Genomic DNA, 26730 nt, shown 5'->3' with positions numbered 1-26730 from the left:
ATATATAGTAAAGTGTCATTTATTCCTGTGATCAAAGCTGGATTTTCAGCATCATTACTCCAGTCTTCAGTGTCACATGATCCTTCACAAATCATTCTAATATGAGGATTTGATGATCAAGAAACATTTATGATTATTATCAGTGTTGAAAACAGTTGTGCTTCATATTTCTGTGTAAACCCTCATGTGTGTGTGTTCAGGATTCACAGATGAAAGTTTGAATATCAGTATTTATTTGAAATATAAATTATAAATGTCTTTTTGATCAATTAAATCAATCCAGTTTATTTGAAAAATGTTTAGTCATTCCTGACTTTTGAATGGTAATTATTGCAAATACATTTATGCATTATTAATTGTGGTAAAGTGTGCAAATATTTTGTGGGGCCACTGTATGTTTTTTCTTCTTCTGTTGTTCTAAAATAGCTTTAAATATTTTAACATATTCATTAAAATGTAAAGAGTGGAAAAAATGTCAGAATCCAAAAGACTAAAAATGTCATTAATTTTTTACATATTGATCTGAGAATAGCTTTATTATGTGTCGTTCTTCATACATTCAGGGTCTGCTAGCTGACGTTTGTTCCTGGCGAGTCTAAAGCGGCAAGCCCATCTTCCACTGTCTCACAGAATATCACATGTTCACTCCATGACATGCTGTAGATCCAGTAAAGGCAAATCAAGGCCATATAGGCCCATCTTTACTCCAGGGCATGTGATATCTTTAAAAAAACATTAATTTTTTCAACATTTCAAGTAGTCAGAAGTTGCCCCTATATTTCCCCATTAAGAACATGCATGTTTATTCATCCTGCCTTGTGTTCATCTGGTCTTGCGTGGACTTTTATGTCATTTCCTGTTTCGCGTCATGTTTTGTAGTCCTTTGTAGTTTTTCTTGATTAGTTCTTTGATTGTTCCCAGGTGTGTCTTCTTTGCGCATCACTTGTTGTGTATAAATACCCCAGTGTTTCTCAAGTTCTTTGTTTGGTGTTGTCATATCTAGATGTACGTTGTTCTGTTGTGGCTTCTTTAAATAAACGTTCAGCTGCATTTGGAGCCAACACCCCGTTTTTCCTAAAACAGCCACTGTTACATTTATTTTTAATTATCAATTATCAATTATTTTATTTCAGTTGTTACATCACATTCACAAGGTACAAAGGAAGAGAACAACGAGCTGAATCAAGTGAATGCCATGTCCTTCAATCATGGATGACTGCACAAAACCTGCACACTAACAACAACATTATTAACTGCTATGAAAAGGTAAACAACTGTTGTCTGCGCATACATTATCGAGATGATGAATCTATATTAGACTAACTTTATGAAATAATCCACTAAACCTGCTGAGATGACTCTGGGAAACTCATGATTATTCATGTAATCTCTGTAAATCTCGCAAGAGTGGAGCAACTTTTCTCTCTATGACGAGACACGCACGAGCGAGTGACGTGTGTATGCAATTTCCCGCGAAAACCATCCCCACAGGTCTAAAATATAAACACTTTAGACAAAAACATGTTTTAGAATAAGGATTTATATGTTTAAAAAAAACAAACAAAAAAAAACAAAAAACTTGCATAGAGGTAGGCTAACCTTTAATAATGGTCTCAAAAACGTACAAAAACGTTATTTAGGCTTTACTTTATTTATGGAACGTTTTTTTTTTTCTGAATCATTCCTGTTTAATTATTATTATTATTATTTTTTACTACGTGTTTCAGAATGTTTAGATTAACACCCAAAGGCAATGTATAATAATAATGTGTGCAACATGATAAAATGTAGCCTAATGTTCCCTTAACAGTCGCATATATATATATATATTTACATTTATGCATTTGGCAGACGCTTTTATCCAAAGCGACTTACATTGCGTTATCCTATACATTTATACATAGGTATGTGCAATCCCCTGGGATTCGAACCCACAACCTTGCGTTGTTAATGCAATGCTCTTCCCACTGAGCTACAGGAAAGCTGTATATATATCTGGATGTAGCGTTCAGATGATAATGTTGGCATCTGACATTCGAACAGATTTTTCTGATCCGAAAATGAAAATAAAAAATAAAATAAAGTCATTTTTATGATCTGCGTGTAAGCCCTGGCCCAGGTCCTGCTAGCCCAGCCACCGGGTTTACACCGGGTTTACAGGAGTGAAGCGCATCTCTAGTCTCTCCCACTCTCTCTCTCTCTGTCGCGTCGCGTTCACTATTTCATCATCGCATCATTTGACAGCGGATTCTCCTGTGAAGAACCGCAGCTCCTCATCCCAGAGGAAGAGGAAGAGAGGGAAGACATGACACTCTCTCCTCTTTCTTTCCGCGCACTTCATCTGAGAGAAACTGCAGCACGAGCACAGACACATGCACGCGCTTCGTCATCATCATCATCATCTCCGACTGGACACACACACACACACACACACACACACACACACACACGTGCTGTAAGCAGCGCTAGTCTGCAGATGAGTTTGTGAACGGACCTCCTTCATCTCTTCAGAAGATCTGGACATCATGATTAGCATGAGGTGTGTGTTGTTCCTCCTGTGGATTACACTCAGCATCCGCGTCTGTGCGTCTCCTCAGGGTATTCCCCTGTCAGTGTGAGTACACTTTACTCTGTCTTATTAATCTAACACGAGGTGTTTAATGCTGTTTGCGCTGTTGATTGTGTGCAACTATTGCTGACAGAAAGGCATATTAAAATATTGTCATTTTGTCACACATGTATTTGCTGTCCGACATAATAGTGCAGATTACGCCCACACTGATCCTACAACACGGACATCATTAACATTCTGTGTTATTACCTTTTCAACAGTTCTACCTCAAAGTTTTTAAACTTTTCTTTTGATTCTAAAGTTAACTGAGACTATTATATTTTGAAGGCGATATATTTGCTTAAATACACTCTTAACAATTAAGGTTCTTTATTTGCAAATGGTTCCATAAGGAGAAACTTTTCCATTCCACAAAAGGTTCGTTATAGTGGAAAAAAATATATTTTTTAGATTATTAAAATGTTCTTCAAGTTATGAAAAATATGGTTACGGTAAAAAACAACAAAACCCCCCCCCCAAAAAACGTATGAAATCTTTATTTTTAACATTGTCAAATATACATAATTATAATTAAACAATATTTTAAAATGTGGTTTGAGCAGCTGAAATACACTCGTCAACTATGTTGCACGTATCTTTCCTAACCAAATATGTTCATGTTTTCAAATTCATGTTTTCATATTTTTGTTCCCCTGGTTCTAGTGTGAAACTTTGGGCTTCTGCGTTTGGTGGAGAGATTAAGTCCATCGCGGCCAAGTACTCTGGCTCTCAGCTGCTGCAAAAGGTAGTTCACTATCATTAACACTAAGGTTTTCTGCTGCAGTGTACCATGGTATTCTCGGAAGTGTACCCTGTCATTGTCATGGTGTATGAATTTGGTGAGAATCGTGGTATATATCAAAGTATTACCAACGCTGTGCCATTTACTTCTGTTTAATGGACACACATGCTATTTTTGACTATCAATATAAGGTTTTATCTCTTCCTGTGGTCCTTTCAGCACAGAGAAGTGTGTGTGTGTGCTTGTGTTCCTGCAGCTCTCGGTTCTCACACTCTTCCTCACACACAATCTACGCTAATTAAACCACCCACGAGCAGCAAGCGCTCCGCTTCGCCCGGGTGTGTGTCGCTCTTCCATCGCCAGTGTTGTGCGAGTGAGCTCAGCACTCAAGGCCTGTGATTATAGAGGAAAATAACTCAGTGGCTTTGTAAATATCACTATAATAAATGACTGTGCTTCCTTAATAACATTTCTGAATATCAAGTGATTGTTTGAGTTGGACATACCAAAATAAATGCATTAGAATCCAACAGTTCTAATCTATAATTATTATAATTTTTTTTTTTTTTTTTTTTTGTTTGTTCACAAATTAGTTTTGGAATTAGTTTTCATGAATTTGAGAATGGAGAAATCATACTGAGCAAAATTCAACAATTAAAAAATTACACAGCACAAAATTGTTTTCTTACTTAGTATATTTGTCTTGTTTTTCAGTACAAATATCTAAAAATACATTTACCCGAGAAGCAAAATGACAAGATATTAATTCTTCTTTTTCTGAAAAATTTATCCATCTGCCAAAAATCCAAATACACAAATAAACTTGTTTTTCCTTTGATTTAAGTTTTTTTTTCTGACATCATTGGCAGATATTTTTTCTTGTAATCCCAACAAGCATTTAAAAAAAGTTGTTTTTCTTGGTTATATGAACGTTAAAGGAACGTTCCATTGCGTCATTCTTCAAACATTATGGGAATGTTACTTTTTAATGTTCTCTGTACGTTCTGAAACAAGAAGAAACTCTTGTTAAATATTTTATTTATCTTTTTTAATTTGTCATGGTACCACATGTAGTTATTCAGATCTACTGAAGCTGATGTTGCTGTAATGGATCAGATGGATGTTATGAGAGATTAGTGTGATTTTCTTTTGTCACCATTGAGCTGGTTGGAGTTCAAACTGTTTTAATTTTAAGGGGAAAGACAGTGACAGTGGATGTTTGTGGCATATGTGCCTTTGTGTGTGTGTGTGCTTCTAAAGCAGAGAAGATGGGAGCCCGAGGGGCAGATTATCTGTGTGACGGGTTAAAAAGAAGAAAGAGAACATGCCTGGTGAGCAGACAGAAAAGCAGCGAGCAGAAAATAACAGAGTAGAGGGCAACAGAAGGGAAGAAAAGAGAGACGTATGACAGGAGGCCTAGAGGAAGAAATGTGCACGGAGAAAGAGAAGAGACTGAGAATGTAAAGTAGAGTAATGTGAATGAACTGGTGTAAGTGTGTCCTGCGGCTCACACACTGCTTATTGTGTGTGTGTGAGACCTTATAGACAAATGAAACCCTGTAGAGTGCAACAGTTCCAGAAGTAAAAACTTAATTTTCTTCAAAGGGAAACTGATTTTGAACAATAACTTCTAAACCTGTGAGCACCTAGGTGGTAATCGATGGTTTTTGCTTCCCCTGAAGCCGGAAACAGTAAATTGTTGATCTTCGCCTTGAGACGGGTGGGCGTTCGCCGATCGCATAGGACTCCTGAGACCTGGCGCCACTATAACCAGGCGGCGCTGACACGTGCGTCCGGGAGGCTGATGCTGTATTCACGTCTTGTTCTCATCAAGTTCTTCACGTCTTGACCGTCTACCATGATGGTGCCTGTGGTTTGTGGGCTGGATTCGGGTGTGGCGATTGGATGTCCGCTGTTGCCGTACCCATGCATAGGATGAATAGAAGGGGCGAGAGGGTCGATCCTCTGTGAACTCCAGTGCTAATGCTGAAAGCTGGTGAGATTCCCGTGGGGCAGCGGACTACGCTGGAAGTATCCGGATGGAGGAATTGTAGGCCTCAGGGACCAGGTGCGATATATGTGACCTGGTCAAACTCCTTCTCCAAGTGCAGGAACACCATGCTGACTCTCTTGTTTTTCTTTCGATGATTCTGCAAGAGTAGCTGGGCAGCTTGGATAGCATCGGTGGGATCGAGAATCCTTTCAAAGATCTTCATGGTATGGCACAGGAATCTGATGGGTCTGTAGTTGGTTCAGTCGCTCACATCGCCCTTTGCCCTCCAGATTGGCACTGTGACACTGGTCATCCAGGCTCGGGATGGGGCTTGTTTTCTGTGATCATCCGATTGAAGAGTGATGCTGGGATCTCAGCTCCCCGCCATCCCATTAGTTTCCAGCCTAAGGCCGGGATATAGTCTGGTCTGGTTGCTTTGCCATTATTCATTTTCTTGATGGCTACCAGTACTTCGGCTACAGTGATCAGCGGGACGGGTTCAGGGCTGGGAATTGGTGGATTGTGGGAACTCTTTATTCAGATCTGCGAGAAGTAGTCGCACCATTCTTGGAAGATGGCTGGCGTGTCTCGGAGGAGCTGATGGTTTGCATCACCTGGCCAATGGTTCGGGACTATTGCTACTGCCCACTTTGCCGCTGATTCCACACCGTGTGCACCCACAGCCTCCCAGACACTGTTCAGAGGTGTGCTGTTTTCCTTCACCGTAAATCTCCTGTTTAAGAAGGTCCACAAGTTCTCAATAGGATTTAGATCAGGTAAGGAAGCGGGCCATGCCATTATTCTTTCATCTTTAAGGCCTTTACTGGCTAGCCACACAGTGGAGTACTTTGATGCATGTGATGGAGCATTGTCCTGCATACAAATCATGGTCTTCTTGAAAGATGCAGACTTTTTCTTGTACCAATGCTTGAAGAAAGTGTCTTCTAAACACTGGCAGTAGGTTTGGGAGTTGATTTTGAGTCCATCTTCAACCCGAAAAAAAGTTCCAACTAGCTCATCTTTAATAAAACCAGCCCATACCAGTAGCCCACCTCCACCTTACTGCTGTCTGAGTGGAAGTGGAGCTCTGTGCCCATTACTGATCCATTCATCTGGTCCGTTAAGAGTCACTCTCATCTCATCACTCCATAAAACCTTTGAGAAATCTGTCTTCAGAGATTTCTTGGCCCAGTCTTGACGTTTCAACAGTCAGTCTTGTTAATTGGTGGTCGGGTTTCAGTCTTCCTTACCTTGGCCATGTCTCTGAGCACTGAACACCTGGTACTTCTGGGCACTCCAGGTAGGTTGCAGTTCTGGAAAATGACCGCACTGGAGGATAATGGGTTTACATTTGATGCTTCTCAAATCTTTGGCAGTTAATTTACGGGTTTTTTTTCTCAACACGTTTCCTGCGACCCTGTTTAAAATGTTTGATGGTTCTGTGATCACGCACCAATATCTTAGCAATTTCAAGAATGCTGCATCCCTCTGAAAGACTTTTTACATTTTTTTACTTTTCAGAGTCCGTTAAAACTCTTTTTTTGGCCCATTTTGCCTGAGGAAAAGAAGCTGCCTAATAATTATGCTCACCTTGATATAGGGTGTTGATCTCCTTAGGCCACACCCTCCCTCATTACTCAAATACACATCACCTGATATGCTTAAATCCAATAAGCATTCGAGTTTATACAGCTTGAAGTTGGAAAATATGCATACAAATGATGATATTGTCCAAATACTCACTTGCCTAATAATTCTGCACACAGTGTATTGCTGGAGATCTTCTTACCTATCTTCTACCTTATAGGCCATCTTCTTGGCCTTGATTGCTGCTTGGACTTCCTCTGTCCAACACCAAGTCGCCTTGTCGATGAATCGCCTTCCCGGCTTCGTCTTTCCCAGCACATTGGTGCACACTTCGTGGATTTGGGTGGTGATTTCATTCCAGAAGGGCTGCACTGGTTGATCAGAGTCAATGTTGCGGGTGTTGAGGGCTTTTGGTTCTTGTGTTCGGGCCACTTCCAACTAGGGGTGTAACGATACGCGTATTCGTATCGAACCGTTCGGTACCAGGCTTTCGGTTCGGTTTTCGCGATACACTTATTTGTTGGACCATTTTTTCTGCCGACCAAAATTTCGTTATTTCAAATGAAGGCGCGTCGCGGGTGGCAAGCGCGCTCATAGAGGCTGGCGCGACCACAACATCAACTGGCAAATGCAATGTAAGGAACGAAACTGAGCTACTCTTATTGTGTTTGTGTGGACCGTTTATCAGTTTTGACCTGTGAAGCGGGACTCGCGAGCCCTATGCGCGAGCCTGATCAAGCAACACCACACAGCGCTAAGAGATCCAGACCAGTAAAGAAAGCATTTGAATTCGCCACAGAAGTAATAACATCGCTGCGAGATCTAGTGAGAAACATGCACATTTCTCTGTTATTAACGGATCAAACAGCACTGACATGGAAACCAGGAAGAAACATCGTGCCATGAATGAACTGGCCAGTGTCCACAGATCAGCAACATTCACCGTGGAATGGATTTGCTGTAGTAACACTAACTGCAAGGTATGGGAAGTTTGTCAGGAATAGTGGGCTATAATGCTTTCAGGTAACATTACGTCTGTTTTATTTTGACATTATGAATACAATTGCTGCCCTCAAATGTTAATCTGAACTAAAATAAACCTTGGTTTATAACTAGCCTACTACTACAATATTACATTTCATTTTGTCCAAGGAGCTGTTTTGTTTTATTTGCTCATAAGAAGAGTCAAGTATAGCTCCATTATTGCTCAGTAAAAAAATCAAAAAAAAAAAAAAAAAAAAAATCATACTTTATGATGTTAGTTTCATTAAATAAAAAAAATTAATAAGGAAATTTCTCTGCCATTTATTTATTTTTGCTGTAGCCTATGGAAAAAGTACCGAACCGTGACACAAGTGTATCGTATCGAACCGAACCGTGAATTTTGTGAACCGTTACACCCCTACTTCCAACACTTGATTCGCTCATGCTCTGTCCTCCGCATGTGAAGTTGTTGAGGAAGAGGAAGAGCACCCGATGTTGTTAGGCTATGTTGTCTGAAGGGATCACCTTGGCATTGATCCCTAGCCTTAGCATCCAGTAGTACATGTTTGTGTGGAGCGCTCACCGCTAGAATAGGTTGTGAGGTGAGAGGGTCGCTTCTTGAAAAAGGTGTTGGCGAGATCATGAGCCTCTGAGCAGTCTAGGATGTGGCATCCATCATCGGTGTGGCTCTCCTTGTGGACTAATGTCTTTGGCCTGCCCCGTTCTTGACCAGGCAGCCCTTGCCAATTTCCCATATCGTTTGGGCGAGGACAGCGCATGCTGCTTACCGGGGACGCCCTAGCGTGATCGGAGGTTTGTTGAGTTGACATTGCCATTGATGGGACCAAAGAATACCCCAGAATGGCACGTCGCTCAGGATTTTCAAAAACTCTTTTGCTCCAAATCAAAGTCTGTAATGTTATGATTCTCCTCGTAGCTGGTTGATTCGGTTCATGGCTTATAACTCTTTAACAAAGAATATTTTTAAATCCCTATGGGAGAAATTAATGGAAAAATAACTCCAAAACTAACGGCGCTGAAAAAGTGGGCAGCACTAATGCACTCTATTGTAAAGTTTTTGTGATATTTTAAATAACAAACTGTACAAATTGCAATATTTTAAACAACCCTAAAATACTTGTTGTCCCAAGAACAGATAAATGTTCATAGTTTCAACATTTAAACTTGCATTATATAGTTGACTCTTACCTTAATGTATGCTAGTGGTTTTGTGGACCTTTCCTTCATGCAAAGCAAATCTGGCTTTGCTTTATGGACTGCATTTATATAGCGCTTTCACAGACCTATGGCCACCAAAGCGCTTTACATATAGCCTCACATTCACTCACACATTCATACACCGACTTTACCCTTCGCCCTGTCTCTCACCTCTCCTCTTTTTTCCATCTCAAGCATTCTTTACATTGCATGAATATGTGTTTTTATATTATCCGCTGTTATCATCATGCATGTGTTCAAACTGTGCCGTCTCATTCTGCATCATCATCATCACACCTTGCACTGCTCAAGCTGAAATAATCCTGGTATTGGAAATATCTCATGTTTCAAGGTTAAATCAAGGGAAAAGGATGAGCAAGGAGTCTGTTATAGTATGTGTGTGTGTCTGTATCACAGGAAGTGATCAATATCTCCCTGATCAATATAAATATTCAGCTTAAAATGTTCATATGTGTGCCATATATATGCTTATATACCGTGTGTGTGTGTGTGTGTGTGTGTTCTTTAAAAAACAAATTTTTACTCACCCTCTGTAGAAATATTTGAAGAATCCTTAAAATTCTTTCCATAAAAAGACCCCCAAAAAAGCACCATAAAACTAATGTAAAGTAGTCCATATGTGTGAGGAACAGACTGAAATTGAAGTCATTGTCCACTGATAATCTTCCCCTCAGTTGAAGCTTACTTTCCCACATCTGTGTTTGTGTCCTTGATGTGCTTGAGTTTTAAAGAGTTTTCCGTATGTGGTCCAGGGTGAAAAAAAATAACAGCATGTGGTTTTGGAATGACATGAAGATAAGTGAATAATGACAATTAAAGTCCCTGCAAAATGGCTCGAATTGCTAATTTGTCCTTTGTGTTGACATACTTCTGTATGTATTTAAAAAAAAAATAGCCAATAGCTTTTCGTTTACAACCCAGTTGTATTAATTAAATGGATTTAGACAGAAAATCTGATGAGCCTCACGAATGAGTCATCAAATACAGAATGAGTCATCAAAATTGATCTCTATTGATAGAAGGGGCTTTTGCACTTTCCACTTCAGCCAATATTTGATTTGATTTACAATGATCACCTTGACTTTTTGGATAGAAGAAAGGAGTGATGTAAATCAAGTTAAACATCATGTCCTTTGCATGTAAGAGTTGAGTGTATTTAACCCTTTCACTACAGTGGACAGCACATCAACCTCTACAGTGGACACTAGTGCATCATCCATCCATCATACTAGTGCATGCAGGCAAAAATAATAAATGTTGTAGCATCAAGTATTCATATCATTGTTAAATTTTAGTAGTGATTTTTGATTGGGAGGAAATTCTGATTAATCATTTGTCCACTATATTGGACGTTATACAACACTAGCTATTTTTCAGCTAAAATTCATACTATTACTCTGACTGTTGTTTCTCATAAATTCTTCATCAGCAGTAACTTTTTTTGGCTGTAAATAAATGTATATGTGTTATTAGAATGTAATTTGCATTTACATCAGAAAAATAATGTGATTCCGTAAGAATGCTTTATTACATCAAAACATAACCTGATTATGTAATGCATGTTACATGTAATGCGATACTTTACCCATTACATCAAAACATAACCTGATTATGTAATGCATGTTACTTGTAATGCGCTACTTTGCCCGTTACATCAAAACATAACCTGATTATGTAATGCATGTTACTTGTAATGCGATACTTTACCCGTTACATCAAAACATAACCTGATTATGTAATGCATGTTACTTGTAATGCGATACTTTACCAGTTACATCAAAACATAACCTGATTATGTAATGCATGTTACTTGTAATGCGATACTTTACCCGTTACATCAAAACATAACCTGATTATGTAATGCATGTTACATGTAATGCGATACTTTACCCGTTACATCAAAACATAACCTGATTACGTAATGCATGTTACTTATAATGCGATACTTTACCCGTTACATAAAACATAACCTGATTATGTAATGCATGTTACTTGTAATGCGCTACTTTACCCTTTACATTAAAACATAACCTGATTATGTAATGCATGTTACTTGTAATGCGATACTTTACCCGTTACATCAAAACATAACCTGATTATGTAATGCATGTTACTTGTAATGCGATACTTTACCCGTTACATCAAAACATAACCTGATTATGTAATGCATGTTACATGTAATGCGATACTTTACCCATTACATCAAAACATAACCTGATTACGTAATGCATGTTACTTATAATGCGATACTTTACCCGTTACATCAAACATAACCTGATTATGTAATGCATGTTACTTGTAATGCGCTCCTTTACATTAAAACATAACCTGATTATGTAATGCATGTTACTTGTAATGCGCTACTTTACCAGTTACATCAAAACATAACCTGATTATGTAATGCATGTTACTTGTAATGCGCTACTTTACCCTTTACATTAAAACATAACCTGATTATGTAATGCATGTTACTTGTAATGCGCTACTTTACCCGTTACATCAAAACATAACCTGATTATGTAATGCATGTTACTTGTAATGCGCTACTTTGCCCGTTACATCAAAACATAACCTGATTATGTAATGCATGTTACTTGTAATGCGCTACTTTACCCGTTACATCAAAACGTAACCTGATTATGTAATGCATGTTACATGTAATGCGCTACTTTACCCGTTACATCAAAAAGTAACCTGATTATGTAATGCATGTTACATGTAATGCGCTACTTTACCCGTTACATCAAAACATAACCTGATTATGTAATGCATGTTACTTGTAATGCACTACTTTACCCGTTACATCAAAACGTAACCTGATTATGTAATGCATGTTACATGTAATGCGCTACTTTACCCGTTACATCAAAAAGTAACCTGATTATGTAATGCATGTTACATGTTATGCGCTACTTTACCTGTTACACCAAAACGTAACCTGATTATGTAATGCATGTTACCTGTTATGCGTTACCCCAACACTGCTAATTTCAGATGTGATTGAAAACCACTAGTTTGATCAATAGTTTTTCCACAGTCTGAAAACATCAATAGATCAATGTAGATTTCAGTCTGAGGTTTTCTCAGAGAGGAGAGCTAAAGTAGAATTAAAAGCTAATAAGGGTAATACGGGTAAATCGTCTGGTAGACTGGAGGGAGCGTGAGCGTTTTCTACACCGTCTGAGTTGCGTTTCCACAGAGTTGTTCCTTCACCAGATATTTGATGGAATCACGTCCTCATGTTATGATATCAAAGACTCGCAAAGTTCAACTTGTATTAAGTTCTGCATGTACTCTTCAAGCGGGAACAAACTCAATTGCGTTTGCAATAATTGAAGGTATATCATATTATTTGTATTTATTTCATCGTTTTTACATGATTTTATATAATTTTATTCATTGGTTTGTTAAATAAATTTTGCTGTGTGATTACTGTACTATGTTTAATACAGTATATCTGCTGTTAAAACTAAAAATGCATACCGTCCACTCAAGTGGACATCTGAAAATATGTAAAGAAATTTGTTCAAATCTTGTTTTTCATTTCCTAAAAGCACTAAAAACACGTTAGAAAAAAAATCCTGACTGAGATTGTCATAATTAATGCATGAAAGGTTTAAGTTTGCTGCCTATGAACTTTTATGTGCAAAGAACAAAATGTTCGAGACGTCTTCCTTCACATCATCACAGGTATCCATTATCAGAGAGTAACGTATTACCCATTACAATCAGTGAGGTTAATTATAGACACTTTCAGCAGTATGCAAATGAGTGTGAATGCAGATCACTGTATGGCCCTCCTACAGCACTGGGTGAAACACTCCTTTAATCACATCTTTAACAACAGAACCCTATTCAGCCATCTGTATTCTGCTTTGTCATGCTTGTCTTTAAAGGGCATTAGTGTCACTGGATGAGCTTCTGAAGACCGGATGAACTGTTCCCTGTAAGCAGACGGCTGTGATATACACACCAGACACACAGAAGACACGTGATTCCAGCTAACAGGGAACGCTCTGCCAAGGTTCTCTCAAAGTTATGAACAAACGTTCTTCCAGTAACATTAATAAAACGTTGTTCAGAGTTATCTGGTCTTTAGTGATGTTCTCAAAACATTAGCACAAAAACCTTATTTATACGTCGTTCATGGAGCGTTTCTTTCCAGAATGTTTTATTGTGGACTTTCGTAACCTATCATCACAGAAAACCTTTGGCAATTGTTTGAATTAGAAAAACCCTCTTGAATAATAATAAAAAAAAACAGTTTAGTTTGTTTTTAAGCCATTTGATTTACGAGGACACAGGAAGTTTACATTGTAATACCCATGACATTTTATACATTTGTGTCCTTATAAACCATATAGACAAGAACACACACACACACACACACACACACACACACACACACACACACACACACACACACACACACACACACACACACACACACACACACACACACACACACACACACACACACACACACACACACACACACACACACACACGGTTTCCATCCATTTGAGCTCTTTCCCTGCCATTAATGGAATTTTTCATAATTTATGACGCAACTCTTCTCCACCATTGACGAGTTTTTGACGACTCCAGATCAAAACACAGGAGAAGAAGAAGCAGCGATAGAAACAAGCGATAGAAGCATTGATGGAAGCGATCATAAAACATTCAATCAAAACGGTCTAATGTTACTGAATGAAATGTTGAACCATGAAGAGTTAACGACTGAAGCTTTGAGGTGTTGATGAACTCGATCGACTCCATCTGTGTTTTAATCATCGCTCTGAATCCCTTCTGGATAAAGAAAAAAAAAAGTGATTTTCTCAGCTTTTTTACAAAATATTGAAATAATCCATGAAACTAGAATAAAATGTTTGTTTGTTTAAAAGCAGATATATTTTATATATTGACTGTTCAGACAACAAAATATTCTGGGGGCCATGAAAGTTTTGTGAAAGTGATCAAAAACGCTGGTGCTGGAACGCTGGCGAGGAAAGAGTTAAATGTCCTTGTTATTGTTCTGGTTTTATGGCAAAATCAAAACCTTCATAGTCACTTGCTAGTTGCTGTATACGTTTTAGTGATTGAACTTTTTTCCGAATACTTTGGGAATAAAATGTAGGCCTGTATGAAATGTCTTGGCCATGATTAATTGTAATGTGCCTGTTATATTTGATATAGTTATGATCTGGCAAACTGAAGTATGAATGAGCGCAGGCGTCCTGTTGCTGATGATGGCAGACCTTCTTTACCGATGGCAGAGCTGTGCTCTTTAGGTTTCTGGGTCTCTTTCTAATGCTTCACATTCACACTGGTGACATCCTTCTCTGAAACCTGATCTTTGATTTTGGGATTGATATAGTGGGAAGAGCCCATCTTTTACAGTTTCCCAGTGGCCTAAAGCTTATATGGCTCAGAACAGCTTTCCTTCTGATGAACCCTTTTTGACTTCTAGTTTTTGGCATTTAAACACATTTGTCCCTTCACGTCCCTAATTCTTTTAACATGTTTGCACTCCTTCGTACAATTAATGAAAAAACAATATTTTCTGATCTCAGTGCAGAACATTATTAATAGCCTACATACTCTTTCCTCTTCATTCACTCTTCATTTTAGTCACACCTTGGTGCAAAAACACAATTTAATACCTATATAAATATAAGGTAAAAAATACTAAACCTAAATAGTCAAAATATTCTGCTTAAGCTGCGGATTTTTCCTGTGTAAAATTACAAATAATTCTATTCAAATGTATGTATTAAGCCATTTTCACAATACGCTTCACACAGGCTCGGTTTCAGGACTCTGCTTGTGAACTCAGCGCTAGTTGAAGTGCAGATGTGATGTGTAGGCGACAGCACCTAAACACCCCCGGACTGTTAAAATAGGTCCAGCGTGGCAAACGTACAGTAGAGTGGGACATTTTAGAACGTTCATTACCTGACATTCAGTCACTATGTGTTATTATATAAAAGCATTTTAAAATACACGGGGTGTGATCATGCTGACTTAGTGAAACGGTGGGTTAACATCCATTTTCCAACAGTTTATATATGGAAAGGTACAGTACAAAATGTATGGTTAAAGAATAGTGCTGTGAAGGCATTCAATTTAAATGTAAGTATGGATGTAACCAAAAAAAAAGAGACATTTGCACAGATGTTTTTAAAGATGGGACTATAGTTTTCTAAATGACATTTGAGTTACAATTCTTATCCACCGATGTACTGAATCGGATGGGACTCACATCTCTGTGTTTATTAAGCATACGGAAGGTCGTGCTTCATGTATGATGTACAGTATGTGTCTTTTAATTAATTACTTATTGATATAACTTTAATTTATCATAAAAAAAAACTATATTAAAGAAACTATTTTAGCATAATAGTTTTTAGAAGTGGCTGTTTATAATAAACTCACATAAGTGAGCATAGAAATCTAGATAAGTATCTTAGCTGACACTGATATTAAAATGTCTTATGTTTGTATAGTCACAGTGTGTACAAATAACAAGGTCACATGACACACAGCCATCTTCTAACCGTATATATACTGGGAACTATATTCTCAGAAGGCGAAGCACTGCTACTTCTGCGGAGTGAAAATCTTAATAGGTCAATATAAGCCTTCTCATTAAATTATTTATTATTGTTTTTTATTAGTGACACATTTGGGGAGAGGATATATCCCAAAACTTTCTGAAAATACAGTATGAGAATTAACTGCACAATTACTAGAAATGTTTACCTTGGATATCATACAATTTGCATGCATACAAAATTTGTGGAAAAAGACAAATTTCTTTCAAGATGTTTCCAACTCTAACTTTGAACCAATTCTGTAGAATGGCCCATATAGCCTATATGAACAGGATTTTTGATTCTCAGTGACACACACCTGAATGAAAGGCTCATTCTGCAGCTCATTATGCAGCTCATTATGCGGGTCATTAGCTGCGTTTACATGGACACTTATAATCGGATTGACGGCTCAATCGGACTAAAAAACCTTCATGTAAACACCTTAATTGATCCGATTGAGCTCGATCCGAATGAAATTTCGATCGGATTGAAAGGGGTGGTTTATCCCTTTTGTAATCCGATCTAGAGAACATGTAAACACTTGATCGGATTGAAAACCGAAACTGAAAGGTCTGCGCATGTCCAATGACGTTAATTAGCGTAATGACGTATGACGTGCGGAACGAGCCGTTCTTCCTGTTGAATAAAGTGTCATATTAATACGTTTCCCGTCATTCTAAAATTCTCATTTCACTCGCGCGTCTGTGAAGTGAAGCAGGACAACGTCCCACCAGTCCTTGTTTTGGATTCTCTTCCACAGACGACTGGTTTTGGCCGCGGGGAGGGGCATTTTTACTGTGTGATCAATAAGCAGCACGGCAAAACGCTTAATATGCTCTAAATTATGACTAGAGACGAATTAATATTACGTCTGCTGTTTAAAACAAATACAGAACCACTAATATAATATAATATTGGCAATAGAGGAGAATATTTATGCGCAAAAAGCGGGAAACTCTGTATATTTGTGCAGTGTGCGCATGTCAAAACATCAGATCCGATTTGAAACTTGTGACATATAAACGCGCACATCAACCCGATTACTTTATTTATCATTCATGTAAACACCTTGTTCGGATTCATCAATCGTATTGATTTCATTCCGATTGTGTCCATGTAAACGTAGCTATTGTCTTCTCAGGTGTGAACCACATCATTCATGATCATTCACGCCCACACACATATTGCCTTTCCAAACAAAAAGTGTCTTACAAAGTTTAAATCAATGTATTGTTTTATGTGAATGATGAGGCAGGATGATTTTCAGATTATTTTGAAGCAAAAACTCCAGGTGACAACATCCATTAGTCAAAAGTCTTATGGACACATATTTAGTATGTGTTTTGTGGCCTTATTTCAGAAACTATTTTTTCAATAACCATACATAAACATTATTCTCTCAAAAATACATGTACATACATGTTGCTCACACTTTATGGTAGCCCTGTTTGTGCTAAATAGAGTGTAATTACACCTTTGCCATTAATATGTTTATAAGCAACTGAAAAAAGCACAAATGTCAGGGCATGTCAAAACATCTCAAGGACCCCAAAAACACCCCAGACCCCAGAGGGTTAATGTTTGTGTAACAAAGAATTAAATAAAAAAAACATTAAAAAAAAACAGGTGTTTTGAATGTTCAGAAATAACATTCATAACTTAATGAGAAGATAATCATAACATTCTTTGAACATATTTTTGTTAGCTGGGAACCATCCAGAACAGTTAGAACAATAACAATACCTGGCAACCGAACAGCAGAGAAGTGCATTCCTGTTGTCTTTCACCTCATACCCTTTCATTTTAAGTCACCGTTTTGAATATGTGCAGTTTCCAAAGCCTCTTCAACACACCAGCTTGTTGGTAAATGGATTCCATCACCCCCTGTTCATGGGCCATTAACTGTGTTTCTCCAGGGCCTTCTTTCATGCAAATTTTCCTCCGCTCCCATTTGTTCATCTCTGCTGGAGCATCCCCTTTGCAGGGGAAACAGTAAAAATGTAAACTAGCATCCTTCTACAGCCAAATCTATCCTCATACTGTCACTGATTTGTGCGTATTCATTCAAATTGGGCTCAATAATCTTTTGTTTATGTTGCATCAGCTGATTTTAAACTTAATAGCAGTGTGTATGCAGTCATTCAAATGCATCATGCCATGATTAATTGATTCCTCATGGTAAAGTGAGCAAAACAATGATGTTACTGAGAATTAAGTGAAAAGTTCCGTGAAAAGTAGGAACGGACGCCGACTATGCCAAACTGAACAAATTCCTGCTCACTGTGCCCTACAGCTCAATACTGTAACTGATCCGGGGGCAGGACTGGCTAGGTAGATCGCAGACTCACTGCATCTTCTATAAGTAGGGGCAGAGTAGAGCGCTTGCTACCCGGAAACCTCGCCCTTCAGCTCCAAGTGGGCAACCCATTCCAAGGGAGCAAGTATTCAGCATCCCGTCCTAAGGACTGGGAGAGGCCTCAGGAGGGAACCCTGGCTGAATCTGAAATCGCCCCCTAAACCCTCATTCACTATTCCCTATGTTAGTCCACTAGTACTGTTCACTTGAAGGTGCAAATTCGTACAGTCTTTGAGCGTACATCGGTTGTACACTCGTTATTGCGGTGCAATGTGTACTCAATAACGTCCACTATGGTTTCAAACACCACTACAAATGGCTGTACCCTCAAATAATGCCCTAGTATTTAAGGGTATGGGGGCGATTTCGGATTCAGCCCCTGTTCCCTCACCTGCCTGCTCTACCTATCGCAACATTTTCAGGAGACCTGGCGAGAGAGCATCAGGGTGGAGCTTCACTTCAACATCCTCCTGATCACCGATCATCACGGGGCATAACTGCCTGACTTCTTCTGAGGGCCAAAAAACTCAGCCAACGAACCATAAGGGAAGGGCTCTACCCAATAACAGGTCTCCTATACCCCTTTTCCACCAAAAAAGAACTGGTTCGGAACTGGTGCTGGTTCAAAGTTAGTTCAACTTGCGAACCTTCTCAGAACCTGTTTGTTTTTCCACTGACTTGAGAGCCCAGCGAACGACGTCATTACGTCACTGTGTATGTTGCCATACGTCTTAGCTTTCCCAACTTCAAGCATAACAATTACAATGGCGGACTACATCGTCTTTCTGCAAATGTTTCTCCTGGCTTTGCGATCCTATATTGGGGTTAGAAGACGACGTTTAGAACAGGTTACGTTCGAGAAGAAGTTTGACAATAACCCCGCCCCCAGCCGCCGACGTAAGCATGACGTGGTTAAAGAACGGTTCTAGTCCAGCAAAGAGTTGATGACGCTTTGGAACCAATTTTCCTGGCCGAGAACCGGTTCTTTGGCTGTCGAAACACAAAGAACTGGTTCGCGAGTAGGCACCGGCTCCGAACCGGCACCAGCACCAGAGACCTTGGTGGAAAAGGGGTACTAGGGAACTAGTTGAAGTATAATCGTCTGACTATTACCTCCAGTATGGAGGGGCTACTGAGAGAGTGGAGCGCCATAGTGCTCCCATACTGTTCTCTACCAAGAAGCTTTTGTTAGCTGATGGTTGCCCATTCATGCAGTACCAGCGAAGGACAGAGAGGGGGTCACTAGTCAAATCACCTTTATTTATATAGTGCTTTTTACAATACTGATTGTTTCAAAGCAGCTTTACAGAGATAACAGGGAAATAATGCAACAAAGTTTGTTTCTAGAAGAAAATAGCATCATAGTCCAGCTTAAGTAAGTTCAGTGATGGTTCATTTTTGTTGTAAAAAAGTTATTTAGTTATATATATATATATATATATATATATATATATACAGCCGCTCTGGAGAAAACCGTGGTGTCATCGTCCAGCTCAGTTCAGTTCTCATATAATGGTGTCAATGCAGGAGATCAATAATATTGTTGAATATTAAATGTCCCCAACTAAGCAGCCAAAAGTCAAAGGCGACAGTGGCAAGGAACCAAAACTCCATCAGGTGACAGAATGGAGAAGAAAACCTTGTGAGAATCCAGGCTCAGTCACTCAGTTCTCCTCTGGCCAACGAGCGAACAGTGTGTGATTATGATTCAGGCAGCATTACAGGTCAGAGGTCAGGACTTGCTACTAGTCCACTTACAAAGGAAGTGGCAGAATGTTATTTCCTAAATGAATGTGATTCAACGAGAAGCAGATGTCTCACCAACCACTAAACCAAAAAGGGACTCTAAGTGCTTGGCTTTCTTTGCCTTTTGGTCGTGGTTGCTTCCATTAGATCCTCTCTTGGCTTCTTGTGAGGTTGCCACCTCGAGCCCTGAATCCTCTGAGGTCTCCATCAGGGTCAAGGGATATATAGCTCAAACACCACTGGCTTAACCTTTTCACACGCTAGTTTAAAATATTCTGGCTGACCCCCAAGGTGAGTTTTTCAAGGCGACCGTTATTTAGAACGTATCACTTTATTGTTTCCATGGTGACGCATCATTGATGTCACGTGATACACCACAGCCACAATAGCGCTGAATGACTGATGATCTGCTTTTATTTAATTTTTCCTTTTTTTATTCAAAATATTCACAAATTTGTTAGTTATAGCATGAAATATCTGATATTCCGATTGTAAAATATGTGCAAGTGGATGTGTTTTGTTGTTTAAACGGCTTTCTAACGATCGCGTTAGTTGAGCTAAATGCGCGATGGGCGCCGCCATGTTAGTTTGTGCCGTAGTTCAGAGAATCGGTTCTGTTGGATTTACAACACGTGAATTCTTCCACTTCTCCCGAAATACATTCAAATAAGTGGCTGGTGAACTGGAAGAAGAATGCTTCAGACACCGGCACATGTGGAGCGTTCCCGTTGCGTCAACATGACACAGTGTTGAGTTCTACATCAAAGGGAAAAAAAAAACAATTGTGCTAATGTTTTGAGAATATTATATAAAGACCAGATAACATTGGTTCTTTACTAGACTTTACTAGAATGATGTTTGTTCATGACTGAGAAAATGTTACCCAAAGTTCTGAAAATGTTCCCTGTTTGTTGGGAAGACACACACAGATGCTTGGCTAGTCGAGGGAAGAGCCACGTCTCTAGCTTTTGAGAGAATGTTTGGCCTCGAGTGGACTGGAGTGGATTGAAGGGCTTTGAGAGTGAGGTTATGGGAGCAGGAAAAGGATTAGATTCAGTTTCATCCCCACACTTCTGACGGTCTCTTCCTTCGCTGTCCTTACAGTAAACAAACTAAACACTGCTCATCAGAATAAATATAAACAAAATTAATACAATTTTAAATCATAAAACATCATTAGATTAGTTAGATTCAATATTTGTTATTGTTCTGCAGAGTACAGAGGCAGTGACATTTAGATCTAACCAGAAGTTCAAAAAAAAAAAAGCTATTAAAATCTTAAAGTCCCCCTTTGGTAAAATCCAGCTTTTAATGTTGTTTATGTGTCTATATGGTGTTTTTAATCTGCTTTAAGACAAAGCATACAGTAGATTCATAAGTCGACACCATTGCTGAGTATTTTCTCCTTAAAACTGCAGTGAACCAAAGACAGTCTCAAAAACACGTTTTGAAATCGCTGGTGTTTCTGACGTCACAAACTACCTTGTAACCAATCAGATCAACGTGTGATCGTCAACCAGTGGATCTCTGAGCTGAGTGAGTGAGTGGAGGCGGGGCTCATTTGCATATACATAGAACCGCGCATACTAAATGAGGCGAGGGTGCCGAGTTCAAGCGTGCCGCACAAGTCCTGAAAAGTGATGCCAAAGCACCTCTATCGCCTCCCAGTGTCTGGTCCCAGTATAGCTCATAAACCCTGAGTCTCGATCGCCCCCCGGTGGCTGGCCCCAGTATAGCTCATAAACCCTGAGTCTCGATCGCCCCCCGGTGGCTGGCCCCAGTATAGCTCATAAACCCTGAGTCTCGATCGCCCCCCGGTGGCTGGTCCCAGTATAGCTCATTAACCCCGCCCTCCCAATGAAGTCTAATGGGACTCGATGGAAACTAAACAATCAAATTACACTTCAAATACATTTTTTCCAAAGATGTTTTCTGTCATTTTAGGTAGTTTTGATCATGTTGATGTAAGTTTAAGTGTTGGTTTTTTTAAATAAGTTTGGTCTTAGTTAGTTATTTGATGCTATAAAAACGGAATGCGATGTCATGATTGACAGCTGTGATTGACAGCTTCTCTAAAAGAAGTAGTCACTGATGAACCAACAGACTTTTTGTGGGATTTTCGGGAGGAGATTGAAGCTTCAACTTTCATTTCTACATGTCCATAACTGTTTATTTTAGCAGTAAACTTTGTACTAACTGTTTCTATGGGAGTGTGTGTGAGCAGGGACGTGGGAACTATATTGTGAGAGGGGGGGCGGGATTCTTGAGGGAGGGAGGGGGGGGTGTTAGTGTAGGCCTATAGTAGCCTGTGTTATGTATCCTGATTGACTTTATGATTAGTTAAACCTGTTTTGCACATGCATCGCCACAGAGTTAACCATTTCAGACAGTAGGCTACCGGACAGCCTCTGTCTCGTTCACTTCAAGTCTGTGGGCGTTACGCACAGCTCAGTGTGGCCGCTCCAATTTACCTTCAATGAAATCTATGTCAAAACGCGTCAAAAGAGGCAATGCATTTACGCAGAGCAGGGTCATAAATGCGCAGAAAACGTGGCCATGTGTGTCTGGAGTTCAGCGAGCTCCACGGACCACTCCTTCAGTCTATCCACGGAGCGCTCTAAAGTCAACAGCGCTGAATGAATGATGATCTGCTTTTATGTAACTTTTCCTTTTTTATTCAGAATATTCACAAATGTGTTAGCTATGGCATGAAATATCTGATATTCCGATTGTCAAATGTATGCAAGTGGAAGTGTATTGTTGTTTAAACACCTTTATAACGATCGCGTTAGTTGAGCTGTATGCGCGATGGGCGCCGCCGTGTTAATTTGTGCCGCAGACGCAGTTCAGAGAATCGGATCTGTTGGATTTACAACACGTGTAAATTTCACATTCATCCACTTCTCCCGAAATACATAAAAGTAAGTGGCTGGTGAACTGGGAGAAGAATAGAGTAAACATTAAAGTTACTTACACAATGTGTATCTGATATGAATAAAACGTGTCGAATTATAATGGAAAGGATTATTATTATTACCTCCGAAAACAATACATTTAGAATTTGTAAAATACACACTGATGTCTATGCATAGACCTAAAATAAACAGTATGTGGTTGAAAACACTGAAAAGTTGTGATATATGACAGCTCTGAGCGCGCCTGTCTCTGGCTAAATTCAAGATTTGAATTTAGCAGTTGATCATGTGATGCACTGACCGTTCTGATCACACCGGTGTGAAACGCTCCAGGGACCAGCCTAGACTGATCACAACGGTGTGAAACGCTCCAGGGACCAGCCTAGACTGATCACAACGGTGTGAAACGCTCCAGGGACCAGCCTAGACTGATCACAACGGTGTGACCGTACGTGCGAAAGGCTTAAAAACAAGAAATTTTATGACACAAAATGTTGAAATGTAGGCTTAAATCAAACACATTTAATTCAGATTCTGTATATATAAAACGGAAACCAAAAACAACGAAAAAAAACCAGCTGGCTGACCCCTAGAGGGGTGGGGAAAAGGGGTGGTGGGGGGGCGGCCGACCCCCCCGCCCCCCCGCCCCCCCCCTGTTCCAACGTCTATCCCCCCCCTGTTCCAACGTCTATGTGTGTGAGTGTGTGTGAGAGTGTGTGAGAGTGAGGGCGGGACCTGATATCGGCTTCACTTCATGTTCACATCTGTGCAGACTCGGGTCCCAAATCAGCGCAAGATGTCAGCGTCATAGTAGGACTTTGGCGGCTTCACTTTTCACCAATGGAAGAGAGTGAAGGGGCGTCGTCCATCTTTTTTTTTTTACAGTCAATGGTCGAGTCATATTCAAGATATTTTAAGGCATGAAGACATTTTTTTCAAGGAAAAATCTTTTTAATATATCATTTTGGTGATCAAAGATGAATTTTTAGAGATACAATAATTGACTACTGGGGGACTTTAAGGTGCAATTACCATTTCAGTGCAAATGACAATAAAAGAAGGTGCAGTAAGGTAATGAAATATCAGTGAAATTTTATGGGCAAAAATGTCTGTTGCCTATTGCCAGTAGTGTAGTGATGTATGAAGCACAGCTCACATAGAAGTCATTTCAAACTAAGCAGCTTTCTGTTGGTCAATGCAGCGAATGCAAATGACTCAACCTTTTGCAAAATCAGTGTAAGAATCTTTCGCTTTCACGTGAAATTGTTGATTGTGTGGATTCCTGTTGCAATGACTGGGTTTTGCCACTCTATAGTGCACCGCTCAGTATGTTGTTAGGATGACAAAAAGTTTTAAATGCTACATGTGTAGCCTGGTCTGCCTCAGAAGTCTAACAGCGCTCGTCAATATCAGAATGAGTGTGATGGCCAATCAGATCAAAGGAGGCGGGGCTTACTGCTTTAGTTTTAACAGCGAAAGAGTGTGTGGTAAGACGTAAGTAGCTAAACATTTAATATTTGACAACTGTTTTACGATAGAAATGATCAGCGATCAACAGTAATATCCAGTGATGCAAACTACTCAATGTTTTTATAAAATTTCACCGTTTTGAAATAATGTATGTAATTCATAACTGAATGTGATGAGACAAGAAATGTTTTGTGTTTTTTAACTTATTAGACATGCAACTAAGGGTAAATGTGTGCAAAAAATATTTTGCAAATAGCTTAAATTGATTAGGCCTATACATAAAAAGACCAATAACCCCCCGCCAAATGTTCAAGACATGTTACGGCCTTCAATTGTATAGCGCTTTTCACAATACATATTGTTTCAAAGCAGCTTTACAGAAAATGCAATGGCCTTGTCTATGGGTGCTGTGCAGTGAGGTTGACATCACATCTGTTTCTACAGCTGGCCAATGAGCAACATGGACCGGAATGTTTTGTTTTATGATTGTCATTGTCAAATGTCTCTGTTTCTGTAGAAGTACAAGGAGTTTGAGCAGTCGGTGAGGGTGGAGGAGATTGATGGAATCAAACTGGTGAAGAGACTTGCTAAGCAAATGGAGCAGATGTTTCACAAGAAGGCTGAGGCCATAAAGGTGAGAGAGGGAGAGAGAGAGAAAGAGAAAGAGAGAGAGAGTATATAAGGATATTCTCACATAGACACTTCATCAGACTTTATCAGCATAAAGTTTGGTCCTTGGGAAATAAACTCTCCGTTCTGACTACAACTACGCAATTGCAACTTTATGTCATGCAATTCTGTCTTTATATCTCCCAATTGTGTGTTATAAAGTCAGAATTGCAAGATATAAAGTTGCAATTCTGAGAAAAAAAGTCTGAATTTCACGTTTATTTCTCAAAATTGCGAGTTTATATCTCACAATTCTGACTTTATAACACACAATTGTGACTTTTATATTATATTATATATTATATAACTTCCATACCATATAACCCAAGAACCTTTCAGTGATCAGTTCTTAAAAAGAACATTTAAAAAATCTAAAGAACCGTTTTCTTCCCAGGAAGTATTCCAAGGTTGTTAATGCTTCATAATGGAACCAAAGATGCAGATAAAGAACCTTTATTTTTAAGAGGACCTCCTGAAGTGTAAATCAGAATCTGTTTAAACATCTCTATATTAACATGGAGGGATTGTGATTAAAAACACATTAATCATCGTCAGCAAAATCAATGGCCAGCCCTGGATTTAAGTGTTTTCTGTTTTCATTTATAATGCAAAGATATTTGTAAGAGACAACAGATCAGTCTTCTCCATTATTTCACAGAGGGATTGACTGAAGTGTGTGTGTGTGTGTGTGTGTGTGTGTGTGTGTGTGTGTGTGTGTGTGATTGATAGAGAGATTAATATCGGTCTGTCTTGGCCCCCAGCGGTTGGTGGAAGCAGCAGAGGAAGCCCACCTGAATCACGTGGAGGATCCTGACCTACAGGTGAGCATCAACAGCAGTTACCATGGCAACCGCATCTCTTCATTAGGGCGACAGCACTTAACGACTGATGTTCAGCTTGAACTGCTTAGTATTGAAACTTCTGTTGATCTTAGCATCAATTATATGACCTTCTCTCGATCTCATGTTAAACATATATAATGTTTGAATGCACCTAAATCTCATAATAATTAAATGCATTGTACAAAGCAATTGAAATTAAGCATATATGTCGAAGTTTAGTTGTTTATCATTCTCTGAGTGCACTGTACTCGGGCATCCATTACTGAGACACCCTCTGTCACTGCTCATGTAAAGATCGAAGGTTAATCTACTGTAAAAAGCCATTTATTTCTTTCCAGTGAAAGCCTACAGTCAGATCAACACCATTACTGCAACTCTCACAGCCATGAAACTTTCTGACTCACAGTCAAACGTACTAACTTTGCGATAAAAATACATATGACTTTCTTTCCGTACAGTAGCTTGTTTTCGCGGTCGCTGTTTCAAAAGTTACCTCCGTCCCCTTTTAGGTTTGTCTCTCATTGGCTATAAAGGATATGCGTGTGACCGGAGTGACTGCAGTTACACACACTGAGTTGCAGAAACACTTAAACACTGAGCGGCAGAAACACAGAAACACTGAAACACTGAGTGGCAGAAACACTGAAACACTGAGCGGCAGAAACACTGGAACACTGAGCGGCTGAAACACTGAGTGGCAGAAACACTGAGAGACAGAAACACTGAAACACTAAGTGGCTGGAACACTGAGTGGCAGAAACACTGGAACACTGAGTGGCAGAAACACTGAAACACTGAGTGGCAGAAACACTGAGTGGCAGAAACACTGAGTGGCAGAAACACTGAGTGGCAGAAACACTGAGTGGCAGAAACACTGAGTGGCAGAAACACTGAGTGGCAGAAACACTGAAACACTGAGTGGCAGAAACACTGGAACACTGAGCGGCAGAAACACTGAGCGGCAGAAACACTGAGCGGCA

At 39.4% G+C, this 26730-nt stretch overlaps 1 protein-coding gene across 1 annotated transcript in view; it reads left to right on the top strand.

Annotated features, from left to right (window-relative positions):
- The first annotated feature begins 2220 nt into the window (after positions 1 to 2220).
- Positions 2221 to 26730, top strand: part of cacna2d3a (calcium channel, voltage-dependent, alpha 2/delta subunit 3a) — a 152512-nt gene continuing 128002 nt past the window's right edge. The window contains exons 1-4 of the mRNA XM_082187438.1: positions 2221 to 2614; positions 3275 to 3356; positions 24757 to 24873; positions 25670 to 25729. Of these exons, the coding sequence (XP_082043564.1) occupies positions 2526 to 2614; positions 3275 to 3356; positions 24757 to 24873; positions 25670 to 25729 (348 nt within the window). The 5' untranslated portion in view covers positions 2221 to 2525. The remainder of the gene's footprint in view (positions 2615 to 3274; positions 3357 to 24756; positions 24874 to 25669; positions 25730 to 26730) is intronic.

This window comes from Leuciscus leuciscus (genome assembly GCF_965113295.1).
Source record: "Leuciscus leuciscus genome assembly, chromosome: 13".
NCBI lineage: Eukaryota > Metazoa > Chordata > Actinopteri > Cypriniformes > Leuciscidae > Leuciscus > Leuciscus leuciscus.
The sequence above is the reverse complement of the archived record's forward strand: the minus strand, read 5'-3'. Positions and strand labels throughout refer to the sequence as shown.